The following is a 21,012-nucleotide window of genomic DNA, read 5'->3' on the forward strand; positions in this document are numbered from 1 at the left end:
ATTTTTTTTTTCAAAGCACATTGCAGCGATTATTTTATTAGTTACCCAAAAGTAACATACACAAGAAATAAACGTAGTATTCATAGATCCATAGTATCCCATTAATCATTAAATTCATAATATTTTCTAAATTCACAATATTCCTTAATTTAGGGGGGCGAGTACCCCCTATGCCCCCCCCCCCAAATTACGTCCCTGAAAACGATGCATAATATTTTCAATTAAATGTTAATCGAAAATCGGGATTTTGGGGAAGGGGCCCCTATCCTATATTTCTATATACATGGATGTGTCTAGATTAGGAATAGATTTTATATTCGGAAACTGTTTACAATTGTGTATTTAAATCTTACTATATCGTCGAAGTATAATCAAATGTTATTTCGAAAGTATGAAGTAAATTTAAATAGCTGGTTGATGATGAATCGTCCTAACAAAATTGGTTTAAGCAATTCAGTTTATATTATTCACGGAAATTTGTTTATTACCATTTTTATTTCAGTAGGTAGTTGTTACATAGGTATTGGTATATACATAATATTGACGTTGGAAATGGGCCCGGCAAAAGGGCCCACGCCAATGTTGAAACTTACATTTCGAGCCTAATAAAAAAAGTTAACCAATCCTTGGGCTGTTAAAGCAGGTATTAGTTGTTTTTGTATATCGTAAGAAATTTGTTTTGTTGAAATACACAAACTTTAGGTCCCAAAGTGCAATATCCTATAAATTTTTACACACGTGAAATAGATAAAAAGTTATTTAATTTTACTGAGGGCCCATATTTTCTAACAGAACGTGGGGCCCACATGCCATCGGGCATGTTCGCTTGTATGGCCAGTCCGCCACTGGGTGGAGGTGATTTGTAATGACAAGACTATGTGTCATAAAATACTATTTTTAATGGACGTTCAAATATGCTATTTTACCTTAGTTTGCTTGTAATTGTTTGTTGAATAATTTATTTTATAGTAAACTTGGACATGGACAAATATATCGCATACTTCATACATATTATATATAAACAAAGCTTTATTCCATTTTTATTGTTATGTAAACTTTCAACGACTAAAATTATATTAGGCTCAGAATCATAATAACAATTTCAAGATAATATAAATACGTTTAATCTCAATTTGTGACAATTACAAATAAAAAAAAAAAAAAATTATGAATAATATTACAAAACTCATTTAAAATAATGTATAAGAACCGAAAACAAAACGAGTACTATAGAAATATTTGTAACAGTAGCTGAACTTATCACGTTTTCCAACAACCAAGGATCAATATCTGGCAATATTTTGTCAAGCCATGCTTTATTTGACATTATTATATCCTGAGCTGCGGTTATGATTACATTGTCAGCGGCTGTGAAATTTCCCGTTGAAGCGAAGTTGTTAAACTGCAAAAAAATTAAATTTACAACCTTCCATAAATAAATATGCAAAAAACACACCGTAAATTAATATCAATCGTATACACACTTGATCTACATTATCCTTGGTGACGATTCTACTTCTAATATAGTTCATTATGTTTGGTATATACTCGGGCATGCTATAAAATACATATGTATGTTAAATTATATATTCATATTAATGAAATTTAATAATTAAAATAAATATATTTAAACAAATACAATTACATCGATTTGATAGCGTTGAAGTTCGTCGTAATGAATTTTACGGCTTGATCAACACCTACATGTCCAGCATTGATTACAGATTGTACCACAGTGTACCTGTGTCTATTGTCGAAAAGTTTAGAATCGTTTGCAACAGTCAACATTAGGTAACTGAAAGATATGTAACATTATTTTCAGATTTCATGAATTAGCGCTCTTAATAAAAATCCCTCTTATTATTTTTATATGATCTAGTAGTTGAAACGTATTCCACAAGACTTACTCTTGAAGGATTGCAACATCCTCGGAGCAAGCAAGATATGTGAGAATGGTGACTTTTTCAGAATTAGACGTTGCGTTGATGTATTTGCTCCAGAAGAATTTCCACAAGTCATTTGTAGCATCGCGAATACCAGAACAATAAATAGAGGTCCTCACATCAGGATCAAACGTAATGCCTGAAAAGTTGTGGCAAATTATTTAAACATTAAAATCTGTTTCAACATATTGAAGTATTAAATTTTGAACATTGAAATTGACATAAAAAACTTACTATAATTTTGAGCTAGTTGTTCAAGCTTTTCGTTGGAATTTTCTCTGCAGTCCTTATTACCTGCATTGCAAGCAATGTTCAAAATTATATTTCTGTTCATTTTTGTGATAACATTGTCATTTGGTTTAGGTTCGAAACCAACGCTTTTGTAAACTTTATCTGTGATTTGACGCAAAAACTCCTGAAAATCATTAAAATATTAATACAAAACGGAAATATCACTATGAATGAAAATTGATTTAACATGCATTTTCCCTGTTGACTCACTGAAGAACAATTTTGATAATTTATTTTCGGATGAAAGAATATATGAACATTTATATTTTAAATAGATAATTTCACGTTTAAATACCCTGTATTTATTGAAATTGGTGGCAGCAGGCATCACCAAGTTCAACGTGTTTATTCCAGGTAATACAGTCAACCAAGGAATGAAGTCAACTTCTTCTTTTAAGTGGAATAACAAATCAAATGTCGTTGTGTAATTCTGTAGACAAAACAGCGACGTAATATAAACAGGTAATTACATACGTTTCAATATTTTCAAGAACAGAAAAATTAAAACCAGTCGTAACGTTCTCGCCAATTCCAAAGAATCGTCAATTAATTGAGCTCTATTTAAAAGATGAATACTGCTGAGGTTAGCCTTCAAAGCTTCCGTCAAAAGTTTCCAATTCTTTTCGTCGTACATCACACGATAGTAACCTACATATGAAATACGGGATAACAAAAAAATTTAAAAATAATTTAATACATAATTAGATAAAAAGAAAACGAATTTAATCACTATACCAGTTTCTTGCTTGTTTAGTATAAACCAACTATCTTCATCTAAATCCAAGGGTATGTTTAAAACAGTATCATTCGGGCTGAACCATTTTTGCACAAGCGTATTCTGAAAATCACCCCCCTTAGATGTGACCCAAGTTATTGGAATCCACCATTTTTCGGAAGACGTAATATTCGTTTGATAAAATCGCGTCTGAAAAAATTACATCCAATTAATTTACATATTAATATATACATCCATAGTAATATGTACATATGTATTTAATCATACTTGTCTCAGGTTTATGGATCCGTTATTGCCACTTGTCGCCGTGACTAAAGGATATCCAGGTTGAGTTGACCAAATCCCGAAGATATCTGTAACTGTTAAGTTTTCAGGGAGTATATTTGTTCCATTGGCTGCTCTTTCTAGACCGTCGAATAGTTTTTGTGGCTCTGCGAGACCCAGTGGACTATTTATTAAATTTATTAAATGTATATTTAACAAAATCTCTTTTTTTTTCAGATAAAAATCATTCTCATTACACATATATAAATAGAAACTTACATAGATTTCAAATAATTTCGGAGACCGTCTCTGAAAACTTCCATTCCTAAGATATGCTCCATCATTCTAATCACACTGCCAGCTAAAATGCATATAATTTTTACATGAAACACACAACTAAAAGTGCTACGAAATACGTGGTTAATATAAACACAAAACGTAACGTACATTTCTCATACGCGATTCTGTTGAAGTTATTGTTGATTTCTTGCGGCGAAGCGACAGAAGCTGTCATTGGGTTAGCAGATTCTAAGGAATCTGCTACCATGGCTCTATGAATGGATCCCATGACGTACTGGTCCATTGTTCGCCACTCTGGTGCAACCTATTACCAAAAGTACAAACAAAAAATAGTACTACTTACATTTGTACATATGTATATCAAAATTTTAAATTAATATTAAAAAACTTCATACATCTTGAGTAGTGTATGATTCAAAATACGTGGCAAATCCTTCACTCAACCACAGATAATCCCACCATGCTGGACTGACTTCATTTCCAAACCACATGTGGCCATTTTCGTGGGACATGATTGTAGCGATGAACTGTTTCTCTCTCGTAGATGTGACTCCAGGTATATCTAGCAAATATTGCTCTCTAGGGTGTAAAAGATGCGTCAATTCAACAATTATAAACAATCAACAGTATTTTGTATGTAGAGTAAAAATAAAGTCTTACCTATATGTGATAAGACCCCAATTCTCCATAGCGCCTGCTGAAAAATCCGGTATGGCAAAGTTGTCCAGTTTTGAAAGGGCATAGGTGACGTTGGTGTATTTTTCGAGACTGAATATGCTTTTCTCGCCGAAATCGAGTGCGAAATCCATATATTTTTCTGTGTTTGGTTTCCCAAACACTCTGAAATTCTTCGGGAATACTTGAGACGGCCGATCAAGATTGGATTTGTATACAAAATCAGAGATTACGAAAGCAATCAAATATGAAGACATTCGAACCGTCGGTTCAAATGCATACAAACTGAGACCATTTACCGTTGGAGGTCTGAAAACATATCAAAATGGTTTGACATTGTGATCTGAACGCTTTTTTTTATATGTTTACTAAATTGTGAATTTATGACAGCAGCCTTATAAAAAGTCTGAAGAGATTGACATACATATGTACATATATTTAATATTAAATGGTAAAAAAAGTAAATGGTCAGTAACTTTGACAGCAATTCGGCAATATATACAATTCGGTAATAATATATAATAATAGTATACTATATAATTAATAAACTATTTTTTGGTTATAGTACTTTTTTGATAAGTCACGAAATAGTCGAGCAGCCAGCGATTTATGTACGGTGGAAATTTCTCTGTTTCAAGGAAACAAAAGGATGTGGTATCACGTCACAGCATTCTCTTGTATCCTCGCGCAAATGTAAATAAAGTTGTGCGATAGAAACAAATAAATTTCCAACGCACGCCACTGGTATGTACATATTGCATGTATTTACAGACCAAATCAAGTAAAGTTAAATCAAGTAATAAAATAAATACAGACCATTAGACAATAAGCGTAATAAGACTGTACATATGTATATACATATAAATATGTACATATATATGGACATATACATATATGTACGTATGTGGAAGTAAAATTTACCAATGCCTATAAAATTAAAAGATTAATAATTTATTGAAGTCGAAACATTGTATTGAATAAATTTTTGAAAATAAGTCATTTCGAATTATATGATCTACGATGTAAATTCCAAGAAGATTTGGAATAGTCCTATAAAAATTATTGCGCTATAAAAACTGATGACGTAAAAACTTCAATCAATTCCTAGTAAAATGTGACGTCATAGCTGCAATTGCACGCGAACTTACGACAGTGCGCATGCGCATATACGTAAATATTTTCGGCTACGTCATACTGTTACAGTATTGACTCGACGAGGAAGCAAGCAATATTACGCCGCATTGTCGCGCTCTGTAATGTATACGTAAGCCAAATTTGCCTTGCACTCAGCCAAAACTTGTCTAAGCGTACGGTACGTGTAATATGAATAAAAGCAGTCTTTTCCGTGCACTGCCGTGACGGACTGTTGCCTTACTGTACTGGATAGTAAGACCTTAAGAATTATGAAAATAAATTAATGATTTCCAAATGTAGATTACATAAATAATAAAATGGTTATTACATACATATATATGTATAATATAATCTATATTTCAAAACCAGCGAAGCTTGTATAGCCTGACATTGATTAAGTATATTGATTACTGTAGCGCCTATTGTGATTGGAGATTACAGATTATGTACACATATCATACATATTCGCCGTCGTTCGTTGTCGATCGATGACGCATTCGCACCGTTATTAGCTCTTCCATAAATAATATTTAATTAAAGTACCTAAACGGTCTTAAAAAAAAAAAAAAAAAAAAAAATCTGTCAACAAAGTTTGTTCCTGTTGTGCTATTTTTAATTCGTACTTATAAAATATACTCAATATACGCATAATAATTACAAAAAATATAAATTCAAGTTTCAAGTGGGTAGTCCATACATTCTCGTTCGCACAGTGAATTTCATAGATTGTCAACCTTTAGTTCAATTCAATTTGGCAATCATGCAGTGTTGTGCATCTTGTGAAACGCAATTTTCTAATGGTGTTCAATGTGCTAATTGTAAGAGGCATTACGATTTTAATTGTGCCAAAATTACTGAAGGCGGCTACAATAGATTGGGAGCTACTAAAAGGGCTACATGGAAGTGTCCACGATGCCGTAATCCACAAAGTCCTCAGTCTTTGACCGAGTCACCTTCGCCGTCATTGGGTACACTACTTAAGGAGATCCTTGATATCAAACGTAACATATCATGCCTGCCGTCGCTTGCAGAGGACATAAAAACGATAAAAACTGATATTAGCGACCTCAAAGCAACATGTGAATTTAACAGTTCAAAGATTATTGAGGCCGAAAGTAGGATAAGTGCAGTAGAGGATAAAGTGAAAGACATTGAGTCACTTCAGAATATTGTTGATGTATTACAAAATAAAATCGCAAGCAATGAACAGAGATTAAGGCTCAACAATGTTGAAATAAAAGGAATCCCTTGTAAAAATAATGAAAACGTCTTTAATATTTTTGACTCGATCTCCAAAACTGTAAATTGTAATATTCCAAAATCAGAAATTAATTATATCACAAGAGTTCCCACCCGCACTTCGGATAAACTACTTGTAGTGAGCTTCATCAATAGATATATTAAAGAAGACTTTGTTGCGACTACCCGTAAACACAAGAATCTCACAGTTAATGATATAGGTGTTGGTGTTGATAATACCAAAATCTACATAAATGATCAATTAACCATTGCCAATAAACAACTTTTGACCAAAACAAAATCCTATGCTAAAGATAAGGGGTTTCAATACGTCTGGGTAAGAAATTCAAACATACTTTTAAGAAAAAACTCCACTTCAAAGATTCTACACATAAAGACTTTGGACGACCTAAAAAAGATTATATAAATATTTTTTCAATGAATAAGCAATCAATTCTAATTTTTTATTTATATTTTTCTTACCTTTTCTTTTATGTGATAATTATATTTACCGATCCTGTTATTCTCTTCTCTATATTTTATATCTACATTTCTTACTTTATTTTTTACTGTATTTTCCACCATATTTTTTACTATATTTTCACTTTTATTAATAATAATTATTTGAATATAAATATTATTATCAAAGAATATACACTAACTAATTCCATATTTTATTTTACTAATACTTATTTCAATTCAATTGCTATCATCAATAATTGTTGTTTGATAATTGATTCTATATCTTCATTTATAATTACATATACTTGTACATGCAATTACATTTTTTACTGTAATTTCTTCCATACTTTTTGCTCTATTTATAACTATAGTTTCACAACTATTATTGATTATTGTCTTAATATTAATATTATTGTTAAAGAATATAAACTGGTTAATTCCATATTTCACTTTGTTAATATATGTTCAGATTCATTTACTACCATCAATGATTATTATTTGAACAATAGTTCTATATCTTTGTTTATAATTATTGATGCATGTTCATTTGTATACATATGTCTATGCTTACCTACGCATGTAGGCTTATACGTCTATCTTTACGCACTCTATCAATTCTGCCCATATATTATGGTTTTTGTTTTCATTATTAATTATTGGTTCTTTCTTATATTTCTAAACGCACTTTATTTTCAATTCTATTGTCAATTGTCATCTAAATCATTGTTTATTATTATATTATGAACAAATACTTGCCAAAAAACTATATAATTCGCTTTATTAATTTTATTTTAACTCAATTGGTATCACGAGTGATGGTTTGCTCGGTAATTCCGTATCGCTTCTATGGATGCAAGTATGTATGTGTATATTTATATTCATATACACATAACTGCTGATATTTATGCTTCTGGATATCTACACGTCTATCACTACGTACTCATCAATTGCCAATTTCTATTTACGTTTTACAATTTATCTTATTTTTATTACATTGCTATATTTTATTCTGTGTACTTTCCATGTTCCTTATTTCCATGTGCTTTATTTTCCTACTCTTTTCTTATTTTAAATGTTTGAGCTTTTCTTTTTTTTACCTATATGTGAAAATTATTAATGGTTTACTTAACATAATTATATTTTTTTTACTATCAATCTATGTAACTTAATAAACTGTAAATTTTCCAAATAAATAAATAAATAAATAAATATGTACATGTTTGCATGTACATAGATAGTGTCTGGACGTGATAATCCCGATACCGCTTATTTGGGTTGCGATAGTTATAAGATTATCAAATTGACAAAAAAATATATACATATATGAGCTGTTACAATATATTTGAAAGTGGCAAAAGATCAATTTTCAGTTTTAAAAACACTATTTCTGTTTGGCTAAATTCACAAATTGTCATCATATATTTTAATTTGATGTGTCCAAAATCTCGGAAAAGCAGAATAAACGTATTTCAGGCCACCAGTATTTTTAAATATTGCTAAACACAAAACATTATATCTAATGTTTTGGGGAATATTTCTCAAAATGAAGAGAGTTGTACTTTTGCCACTTTTAATTATAACGGCTCATATGTCGAGTAATTCAATACGTTGTCAAATATTATAAGCTTAAATGGATGCGGTGCATCCGCTCTAAAATCGCCAGACAAATTGAACAACAGATTAACGGACGGCTCATCTTCTCGAATGATAGATTGCACATCAGATGACGGGTAACCTTTCGATGTGCACAGATGCAATTATTAAAATGGTAATTATTAAAATTGAGTTGGATCTTTCAGGCGAGTTTAATAAGGCAAGATTCGATAAGTTCCGAATCTTGCCTTATTAAACTCGCCAGAAAGATCCAACTCAATTTTAATAATTGCATCTGTGCACATCGAAAGGTTACTCGTCATCTGATGTGCAATCTATCATTCGAGAAAACGTGAATTACGTTTAAAGCTGCCGTTCTGTTAATCTGGCGATTTTAGAGCGGATGCACCAAACCCGCTTAAATATATCAATATTTTCCAAACCGATCAATTCCGATATACTGAATTAAGATATGTAAAAAATTCACTTACAAAGTAGTTGTATTTGTTTGATCGGTGTTGCATATTGCGTGATATCCTGAAGGAGTGTATATGTTAATTTGGAAAACCGCTTTTAATCCAGGCTCATCGTAACAAGGAAAAGCATCTCGGGCATTTACTGGTTCAAATTGTGTTGTTGCTAACCGTCTAGAAAGATTATTTTAACTTAATTATTTCAATGAAAAAAATATATGAAAATACATGCTAGTTTAACATTATTTGAGAGCTAATCAGAAATATAACTTCAGACCGAAACTGTTGTAACTTCAACAATTCACAAAAAAAACTTTTGATACTAATGCTATTCACATACCTTTCAGTATTGTTGGCGTCCATGTACGAACTCAAGTAAAGTCCTTCCAAATTAGCTCCGTACTGTCCCGTATATTTAATAATGATAAAATATTCTTGGGTGACGTTCAAATTTTGGGATACATGAATTGTCAAAAACTGCGTATCGTCCGTAGATAATGTATGGTTTTTGTAAAAGTCGGTGTTTGTTCCCTTGGCCATGACAGAAATGCCAATAATGGTCTTCACATTAGAATGAAGTATTATACTGTCAGCGGGAGTGTTTGTCATTATATCGATGGTAACTTCGCCATCGAATGTATTATTTGGATTGTTGGGATCAACTTTTAAAATTATGGTATATTGTGATGGTTTTGTCGGTCCGGGAAGTCGGTATTTAGCGTAATCAGCCCTCTGCATTGGCAAGGTTTCTTGCTTTGTTTCTGGTCGTAGAACAGGCCATAAATTGTCGGATGCGGATGCCAAAGTGGCAATAGCCAATATCAAAATGGCGAATGGCGCCATGTCTGTAAAGTACATGACAATATTATAAAAGCTCGATTAAAGAAAACCTTAATTTTCAATGATACATATGTAACATACATAATTAAATAAATAAATTAATCTTAATTTAGATCGTAAATAGTGTTCGGGAAGATCATGAAATTTTTCATGTAATGCTTAGGTAATCAAAAAAATATGTATGTGTAAAAATATGAATATATATTCAACCGTAATTGATTAATCCTACAGCTATCACAGATTTGCCATGAATTTTTACTTTATACATATGTATATGTACATATGTACGTAGTAACAATAGATGAAGTTTTGTTTTAATATTATATACCATATTATTTGATTTATACAATACATTTTTTCTGAATATATTGCTGATTTTTGTCTTTTCTTTAATTATTTTCTGTATTCAGAATTTTCGATTTGAATAAAAAAAGGGTTTTTACGGTAAAATACGTAGTTTATTTTCGGATAGCTTATTATATCCACATCGGTCGACAGTTTATCGAATGTATCGACGAAAGGGATGCTTTCATATAAAACAATAATGCATTTAATATAATATTCAAGCAGAAAATGTTTTCCAAAATTGCATTTCGAACTGCCCATCTAATTAATTCGTTTCATAAAATTTGTGATAATTAATTCGGTTCTAAAACATCAAATATATTTGTAGTGTTCGTTTTTAATCTTTAAATAATAGTTCATATTTAAATTATAAAATATAAATTATTTAATGTTGAAATCAAACCGTAATGTGATTCTCTAAAATTGAAGTTCTATTGTAGTGACTTACTTGTTTCACTACTCGATCTAAACTGAAACAGAAATTAGTAGGATAAGGTTGAATTGCGTACTCATTGATAACATCAATGTTAATAAAAAAAACTATTGACATACATACATACATGTATGCATATACAATGTATCTAATAATGTATCTATGTATGTATGTACGTATTACACTAATCAGTGGTTTATCCCAAAGAATTATATAAATCCAAATATTTTCTTAAAAATTAAATGATAATACATATAAGTTCATCAATTTTACAATATATCAAGTTGGTTATCTTATTAAAGCATTATATACTTTTATTTTTAGGTATTCTCTAAGTATTCGTCTGGGTATTTTTTAGCCAAAAATGATCATAAATCTGATTCATTCTTGCATTTACGAGGAGAGATTAGTTTATCATTTTATAATTCATAATATGTTTTTTATTCTTTTACGAACACATTCAAACTTAATGTGTATTGTATTATATTGTTAAATTTATGATTTCACTTTACGATCCCGTAAAAAACGTTAGCATTTGTAACTGCTATCATAAATATAGTGAAGTACAATCTATTATGATACAATTCATTTCTTCTTTCGTATATGTATATACCTATACATATGAGCCGTTATATTTGAAAGTGGTGGATGTCCAATTTTTAGTTCCAAAAACACTATTTCTGTTTGACTTAATTTACAAATTGTTATCACTTCTTTTGATTCGATATCCAGAATCTTGAAAAAGGAGAATAAACGTATTACATGCCAATAGTATTTTTTAATGTGTATTGTTAAACGCAAAGCATAATATTTAATATTTTGCGAAATATTTCTTGATATGAAGAAAGGTGGACTTCTGCCACTTTCAAATATTTATTTACTTATATTTATTTATAGTTAGTTGTGGACCATTGTAGCATTACAGGAAAAACCTTATGCACCACAATGGCCTACATAAATATAACAGCTCATATCTAAAATTTTATATTCATGTAATTACGCATGTATATTAATTTATTTTTCATGAAACAGTTCCAAATGTGTTTTTGTGGGTGATTAAAAAATTATATAAATTAATAATATGTTTATATTATGACTATTACTATACAAAATTATATCTTGATTATAAAGATGGATATGATGAAGAATAAGATTGAAATTGAAGAAAGTTTAAGATGCGTTGCAGAGCCTGGCTTAACATTATCAAATAACCAAGGGTCGATAGTTTCCAAAGCAGATTCCAACCATTTTCTGTTTTTAGATATCGTGACGAGTGCTGAGTTTGCGGAATTTCGCTCCGTATCCGTTAAAATAGGATACTGAGCAAAAATCATAAACTGAAAATGAAAACATTTGTTCATGATTTTCGTTACGTTCAATTTAAATCATACATTTTATTATTTCCTCACCTTCTTTTCATTACTTTCCGTGACAATTCTTCGTCCTAAATTTGATATAATACTAGTCGTCTGTACGCTGAAATAATAGCAATGTATGAACATCATATACTTTACTATATGTATATTTTAATTGATGAAATAATTTAATTGAAATACTAACGTATTTTGTAAAAGTGTAAAGTTTTCGTATACATAATCAACAACAAGATTCAATCCGGTGGGACTTGAATTAATTATCGATTCGACAATTAGAGTACGATCTGATTTCAATATTTCAGTGTCATCAGAAAGGGACATGTTTAAATATCTGAAATATAAATCAATAATAGTACACACGTAAATCGAAATCATTGCATAGGTATAATAGGCATATTACAATTACCTAGTTAATAGGTTGATATTTTCTGTACAAGCTAGTCCTTTTAAAATACTGCTTTTTTCCAACTCTATAGTGGAATTTAAATATCTCATCCAAAAATAGTCCCATTCTTCTTCATCGACGCTGCGAATTCCAGAACAGTATATTACATCTTGCAAATCCAATTCTAACTTGCCAGCTAAATTTTTTTTTAGATTCACATTTAAATTTTGATTTTGAGTTGATTTTTGGTTGAAATTATATTCAAAACAAATATATATATATACTTACAAGGGTTCTGCATGAGAAATTTAAGTTTATCATACGCTCTAGTCCTGCAATTTACCAAGCCAGAATCACAAGCTAATTTCGATACCATTTCCCTGCTCATTTTTGTAACTGGATCATCATTTATATTTACGTCGAACGTCAATCTTTCAAAATTTTTTCTTGTTATTTGTGATACGAAAACCTGTAATTTTTTTCCTATGATATATATTTTTTTTCAACTTACTTGTGTATTTTTATATTAAAATACGATTTTAAAACATTTCACTTGAACAACCAAGGAATATGAAACTAATGATGCGAATTTATTAAATTTATATTTTTCTATGATGCCATTACGGGTTCACCCTGAGCGATACCATTGGTATTAATCTTTTATATACATTTATAGATTTTAAATTTAAAATCATATAAATTTTAAAATGAACCGTTTCAGCATTGAAATTAGATAAATTGGCAAACTCTGATCGAAAACTCTGATCGACTTGGACTCACAAATATCCAAGTCTGACGAGCAGTACTACAGGTTATACTCGGAATAAATTCCTTTCAATCGAGGTCGACCCAGGGCTTGAACCCTGAGCCTTTCGGTGGTTAGCATTAACGCAACCACCGAGCTATGCTGCTGGCTATGCTGAAATGATTTTGTGGATAGAATACATATGTATGTATGTATGTATGTGTGAACTATTTGAACATATGACTTATTTAGAACGCAATACTGACAATTTCATCATTGCAAAATCCCTCACTGAAATGGTAACGCTCAAAAAAAAAGTAGATAATAAAATCCAAAAGGACTTATAATATTGTAAGGCAGTCTTTATGGAGTTACCACATTGCGTTATATGGATGCGATATACAATTATTGTATTTGTACGTTTGTTAGTAAGATGAAATTGCTAAAGTATGATTTGACACTGTCATATGTGACATTTGAGTTTATTTGACGGTTGACAGCAGAGAATTGTTTATTGTTACATTTCTCTGCTTGACAGACTTAGACTTTTGAATGTATCGTCACCTAAATCTAGAGTCGGAACAGCTAAGCGTACAATCTCATCTCACACATTTTTTTTAATATTTGAAAGTTCATTTACCTTGAAAAGGTAATAATTTTCAGCAGCCGGCATCATAATATTCAAAAAATTCAATCCCACATTCACAGTGGACCACGGCACATAATCCAATTCTTCTCGCAAATAATTCATCAATTCAAACGTTGTATTGAAAGGCTGAAAGCAAAAACTTTCGATAAATTTACCATATCTGAGATGAATATCATAACAACTTCAAAATGGGAAAAACCTACAATCTTAAATATCTTAGCAAATTCCAAGGAATCGTCAATCAATTGTGCTCTATTCAGGAAATGAATTCCATTGAAACTTTTGCCTTTCAAAGCTTTGCTTAAAAGATCATAATTTTTCTCACTGTACAACACTCGATAGTAACCTAGTAATGAAAAACAAACAAATACATGAACGACCAGAAACTGCCTAATATTATGTATGTATGTATGTATATTTCAACTATTATACTATAATATACCAATTTGCTGCTTATTGATGATGAACCAATCGTCTTCGTCTACAACCAGAGGTAATTTAAATTCATCAACTTTCGGATCGAACCAAGCTTGGGTTGATGTGTTTTCGAACGAAACATTTTCAGTGGCCCAAGTTATGGGTATCCACCACATTTCGCCAGTCGATATAGACGTGTTTTGATGATAGCGACTCTAAAATTAATCTCAGCATGGTAATGAAACTAGTTCACATATGCATATATACATATTAACATTTATAAATGTTACAAATACTTGAACGAGATGTACGGCTCCCGTGTCATTGTTTCTCCAGGCCTCTACCACTGGATATCCTTCTTGATCAGACCACGAACTGAATACGTCAGATACTGTCACGTTTACAGGAAAGATGTCACGTCCTTCGGCGGCTGTTTGCAATCCATCAAATAAATTTTTGGGCACCGCATTGCCCATTGGACTGAAAATTTACATATTATTCCGTCACATGAACGTTTAATTGGTTTTTCATTGTATGTAAGCATGCACTTACAGCGACTTCAAGTAATTCCTCAAACCTTGCTGAAACACGCTTTCACTTAAAACATGTTGCATCATTCTGATAACGCTTGCGGCTGAAATCGTCAAAAAATAAATTAAAATAATTAATACACAATACGAATTTTTATTATATAAAAATGAGAAATAGAAACAACTTTAAAACGTTCTAGAACAAGAGTAATTCCGATTATACATATGTAGATTTCGATATAAGATTAACACATTTTGTAGATAAACGATGCTTAATATTTCTAAATAAAGTAAAAATGTTACGAAACATACTTTATTTCATTGGACCTAAATCAACAAATATATTTATCATTTATCAGTACTATTTTTACAAGCGTGTTATCAGCTTGCTCTCGATGTTAACTTTTCAAAAACAAATACATATTTTAAGCCAATTTTCTATTTATTGAAATGACTTTTAAAAACATTATTATCTTTCAAATCAAAAGTATATAATATCTGGGTTTTCGCGCTAATAAAAAAACAAACAAACATTAAATAACCTTTTTGATATGCAATCAAATTGAAATTATCGAGAATCTCTTGCTTTGAACCGATCGGACTAGTCATTGCATTCGTCATCTCGAGCGAATCAAATACCATAGCTCTATGCATATTGTTGACTGTGAATTGATCCATCAATCTCCATTCTGGTGCAATCTGAAATAATAATATTACGTATTTTTATTAATTATTCATATAATTACCACCGTCGTGTTTTATTAAAGGAATTTTATCTCACATACCAAATTAGTAATGTAATTTTCAAAGTATGTGGCGAAACCTTCACTAAGCCACACATAGTCCCACCAAACAGGACTGACTTCGTCACCATACCACATGTGTGCACTTTCGTGAGTTATTACAGTTGACATTGATTGAAGTAATTTCGTTGTTGTCCTGTTGGGATTGTACAGCAGTCTTTCTTCCCTTTAAATTAAAATTTTTAACCAATAAGGTTCATTTATACCAGTACAGCTCAATCCGGTAAATAGCAGCACGAAAAATATTATTCAATACATTCTATATGGATACATTCATACCGGTTTTTCATTGCAAATTGACCCTTTTTCATTTCAAATTGATCCTTTTTCATTTCAAATTAAATTTGAAATTAAAAAGGTTAATTTGAAATGAAAAAGGGTCAATTTGAAACGAAAAAGGGTCAATTTGAAACGAAAACGGGTCAATTTGGAATGGAAAACCTATATTACATATCCCGTAATGTGTGCGTAGCGTATTCAAAACAGTGGCAACCGACACGATCTATTCATACTATACAGCAGTACATGTCACCGGAACGAATCAAGTTTACCGGCTTTCTTCAGCCACTGGGGAAATATTGAAGCATCACTTGACGTCACAGTGGCGAAGCACATGCTACCATGTGCATATGAAACGTCATATAGTGACAGTATGTATGTATGTAAATCAATTTTATGTTACACTCGTCCAAAACAATATGAACGTACTGAAAGCGGTACTGTATAGTATGAATAGAAGTAGTCTTTTCTGTGCAGTGCTGTGCCAAGCTGTTGACGGTGCAGTACTGGATAATGTAAACTGACCTTTAAGGTCTATCACAAATACTTATACCATCGAATAAAGCAAGTATATCGTGTTTAATATTCAATGATTTTTTCTTAGTTCTTCTACGTTTCATCTCATCATCCTCAATTTCCAATATTAAAATTAAAATATTTAATACAGAACGATCAATCCTTCCAAGTCACTACTACCCTTTACAATTAGACGTAATTTGTGTATGTACATATGTTACTACTACTACTACCCTTTACAATTGAGTTATTATATCGATTTCAGCTGCGATTTCAATTTCGATTTCGAATCTAATTTTGGTTCCAGTTTCGGTTCTGGTTCCGGTCCCAGTGCCAATTTAAATTCCTATTTCAGTTCCGATTCTTAATACCTATTTCAGTTCCGGTTCTCGATTCCTATTTCAGTTCCGTTTCGAGATTCCTATTTCAGTTCCAGTACCAGTTTCGACTTCGCTTGCAACTTCGGTTCTGACTTTGGTTTTGACATCGGTTCCGACTTCACTTCCGACTTCGGTTCCGAATTTAGTTACGATTACGGTTTCGATGAAAATTATTGTTGTTTGTTATTATTATTATACAGCTAACTTTATTTTACAGCCGCCGAGATAGGGGAGGGGGGAAGCTGGGGTTGAAGTTCCATGACCCGGACTACTTGAGGCGCCCCGTGTTGGGACGTTCGACTGATCGATATTGATATTTTATATTATTCTACATAAAAATAAATTTATTTCTTTAATGCTAAAAGTTTATTATTTTCCGATCCGCGCATTCTTTGTGTCCATGTGAAATCGTACCTATTATTTCATACTTTCTTATTCGATTATTTCAAAACATTGCATTTAACATATAGGTATTTTTCTAATAGTTCTGTTAGATTAAAAATTAATCTACACGATTTTTTTTTTGGTTTGTCACATGGCATAGAATTATTTTTCTAGGGCCCAGGATTCCTCTCGGCGGACCTGCATGTATCAATTCTATTTCTGAAACCATCTCTTAAAATATCAACGGGCCCAACACTAGTATCTCAATAAAAACACACTAACATTTCACCTTGAAAATTTTGTAAAAGTTTATACATATATTCAACCTGTATATTATAAGTCCCCAATTCTCCATAGCATTAAAGTAGAGATTCGGCAATGCGGCGTTGTCCAATTTGCTCAGACGATATTCAACATCCATGTACTTCTCTAAGTTGAGCATAGCTATTTGTCCAAATTCTAGAGCATAATCTAGTTCATTATAAGCGGGGGGTTTTGCAATTACCCTATATTTCTTCGAATATATCTGATTTCCGTGTTCCAAATTGGACTTGTATTTAAAGTCCGAAACAAGCAAAGCAACCAAGTATGTGCACATCGGAACAGTCTCTTTGAAAGCTATTAGATGTAGACCATCTTGAACCAAAGGTCTGAAAACATCCAAAGTTTTATTATGTATGCGGAAATATTTATGATTATATTCAAGAATATTACAAATCTGTGGTGTTCGTTGTGTCTTCGTTGGATATGGCGTGATATCCACCTGGAACGTAGGCATTTATTTGAAATCTTGCTTTAAATCCCGGCTCGTCGAAGCATGGAAAGACGTCTCTGGCACTTGCAGGTGCCATTTGGGTCACAGCTAAGCTCCTGCAAATAATGTTTACAATTATTTTTTTGTTAACTTGTAATTACATATGTGGAAGTCTACTGTTGGCAATTCAATTGTAACATTTCGCTCAAGCAAATGCTCATAATATATTCAGTTTGAACTTTTATATCGAAATTATTTAGTGTTCTTTAACTTAAAATTTCTTAATCCTACGGTCAATTTGATTTCTTTATCATAGAATATGCTCATAAAATGTTACAAGTGAATTGCCGGCTTAAGATTATATGTACATACATATATAAAATGTGTATATCACAATTCAGATAATTAATAATGATAAGAATGTATAATTGCACGATTTATTTCATATGTGAGTTGTATTTTTTTTAAATGCAATAAAAGGAAATTTTAATTTGTTTTACGATTAAACTAGGTTTCTATTGTTGTTTACTGAAAAATGGTGGTAAAAGATAAGATTATGATTTTATGACACTTTTCTGTTTAATAATTTAGTGTTGATTTTGCTGACTATGAAATACTCACGTACATAGGTAAATAAATACATATATGTATATGTACATTAGAAAATAAAACATATTTATGGAATATGCAATATGAAATTTTGTGTTTTTATAGTGTTTGCTAAAAAAAACTATTTGAAAAAAAAGATTGCTGCCTGGTTTAGAAACCCTGCTTGCGTAATATTTCAAGGCACAAAGAGTATCAAATAAATTTATTCGCATTTATGAAATTATCATGTAGATATGGCCGACAATTTCAATACAGTAATTATTTTCGAAAACGCATTTAAAATTTATTGGAAAAATTGATTTTGCGCTGAATTGTCGTTGCGCTGAATAGATTGGCAGCACCTGACTCGATGTCAGGTGCTGCAATGATTTAATCTAACATTATTATTTTATTCGGAAATTAATAAAAAAATTTAAACCCGCCGAGTATTCAATCGAGTATCGAGTCAAATTGACTCGATATCCGATTTATGTAAATATGGATCGTTTTATTAAACATTATTACTTTATCTATGTTTTATTATTTTTTTTTTTCGGACTTTTTGTGGCTGGACCTTTAACAGGTTGGATGATTTTCGGTTGGACGTTTTATCATCTGGGCTTTTTATTGTCTGGATCACTTAGCAGGTGGGCATTCTAACGGGTGGATCTTCTTTCGTGGTGCCCTTGTCGTTGGATCTTATAAAAAATCTGACAAAACGAGTGGGTAGCGGAAAGTCGATAATATAAGGCTAGTTAGTTGTCACCGTTTCCAAATTTTTTGGATTCTTAAACGTGTTTATTACGATTATATTTCACCATCGAACTAGCGGAAGGATTTAAAATCTCTATCGGGGGCCAACCCTCGCAAAATGGCAAATTTTCAAAGCAATCGGAAGAATATAGGAATATTGTCAGATCGATTGGTGAAGTGAAGCTAGTAAAAGCCTTGTAATAAGGAGTTACCGAAGGCAAGCCCACAAAATAACGTCAATAATAAAAATAGCCTCGAAAAAATAAATAAAATATATATGCTGTCAGGAGAAAAAACCGATAATTTAACAGAACTGTTTTCATCCCTTTAGACTACATTTAAACCGACTTTGAACGAAACTGAAACAGTTTTTTTCATTGCTGGAAACATTTGCACCAAATCTAGAAAAGGCTTTCGGATTCTCATTTCAGTATTTTAGTATTCTTAAGAAGTTATTTTAAATAAATTAAATAATTTTTTTTATAACATTTTTTCCAGTTAATAGATATATTGTTTACTTTTTTAAAATAAATATATTAAATTTAAAAAAAAATTACATATGTCTCAGGATCCCGGGAATCCCGGGACGATGCTGAGTTTCGTCCCGTATCCCGGAAATTGAAAAAGTCTCCGGAAATCAGAAAACCTTGTATTGTATTTTATTTATTTTTATATTTATATAATTTTAGCTAATTTAAAAACACATTCTTAATTACTAACTCTAAAATTTTATATGTTCAATATTCATTCATACAATTTTTGGTAATAAATATCCACGAATACGTACTTTGTTTTTCCTTCGTCGTCTTTGTACGAGGACAAATACAGTCCGTCGAAATAGCTACCATACTTTCCCGTATATTTAATCTTCACCACATACTCTTGATTCAACACCAAATTTTTGTTTAGTGTTATTGTCAGAAAATTCCTGTCGTCGTCGGACGAACTGAAACTCTCGCATAATTCAGTCAAATTCCCAGCATCAATCACAGATACATTTACGATTTTGACCACGTTCGAATGCAATACTATTTGATCGGTTGTGTTTTGAGCCATAACGTTTATTGTGACTTCTCCTGAAAAAGAATCAATTTTATCCGGATCGACGTTGAGTATGACTCGATAATGAGTCGGCAGAGCGTTTGGCGTGAGTCGATAGGATCCAGCATCGCTTCTGTCCCTCGATAGCACGTTAGTGCGGGCAGAACTGGGATAAAAAGAAGAACTTGCGAACGATAATGTCGCCAAAAACACTATCAAGTGTCTTGACGACATGTCTGAAAAACGATAACATTTCTAATAGCGATAAAAAAAGTCCTGGAAAGTTTTTTTTTTTAAATCGTACAACTTACTCACTGATGGAATATGATACTTTACTCTGACGAACGACACGACAGTAGTGAAAAAAATAAATACACAACATGTACATGTGTTTTATCTTAATAAGCATGTATCAGACTACAGATAAATCATGTGAAGATAATGAAGTGTTTCAGCACGATACATTTTTATTCTCGTATAATTAATTCATGGGGGTATTAAAAATGTAACAATATCGCAACACAGTTGAGTAAATTTATGGAATCAATATTTATAGGTAGAACGAAGTGCAGAGTTAATTTTTTTTATCACATATGTACATATGTAACTGACGATATCTAATAAATAACTGAAAAAAAATGCAAACAATACATGGCAGTTTTCATATTTTTTGTCTTGAATAAC

General features: G+C 31.4%; 1 protein-coding gene across 1 annotated transcript; it reads right to left on the reverse strand.

Moving 5' to 3' along the window:
• Window positions 1–880: 880 nt before the first annotated feature.
• On the reverse strand, window positions 881–20,679 carry LOC143918584 (putative aminopeptidase-2). The gene is made up of 32 exons (XM_077440523.1): window positions 20,640–20,679; window positions 20,075–20,564; window positions 17,907–18,062; window positions 17,519–17,842; window positions 15,616–15,799; window positions 15,373–15,529; window positions 14,853–14,934; window positions 14,597–14,780; window positions 14,326–14,515; window positions 14,087–14,229; window positions 13,875–14,009; window positions 12,778–12,958; window positions 12,511–12,685; window positions 12,289–12,435; window positions 12,138–12,204; window positions 11,928–12,065; window positions 10,744–10,765; window positions 9,451–9,955; window positions 9,129–9,284; window positions 4,195–4,518; window positions 3,930–4,113; window positions 3,682–3,838; window positions 3,514–3,595; window positions 3,238–3,418; window positions 2,970–3,159; window positions 2,743–2,882; window positions 2,530–2,664; window positions 2,178–2,358; window positions 1,908–2,082; window positions 1,646–1,795; window positions 1,485–1,557; window positions 881–1,402 (listed from the first exon to the last, which is right to left on the reverse strand). The coding sequence occupies exons 2-32, from the start codon at window positions 20,560–20,562 to the stop codon at window positions 1,187–1,189; spliced, it is 5,622 nt and encodes a 1,873-aa protein (XP_077296649.1). The 5' UTR covers window positions 20,563–20,564; window positions 20,640–20,679; the 3' UTR covers window positions 881–1,186.
• Between the last annotated feature and the right edge of the window lie 333 nt (window positions 20,680–21,012).

The sequence above is a fragment of the Arctopsyche grandis genome, chromosome 11, assembly GCF_051622035.1.
Source record: "Arctopsyche grandis isolate Sample6627 chromosome 11, ASM5162203v2, whole genome shotgun sequence".
NCBI lineage: Eukaryota > Metazoa > Arthropoda > Insecta > Trichoptera > Hydropsychidae > Arctopsyche > Arctopsyche grandis.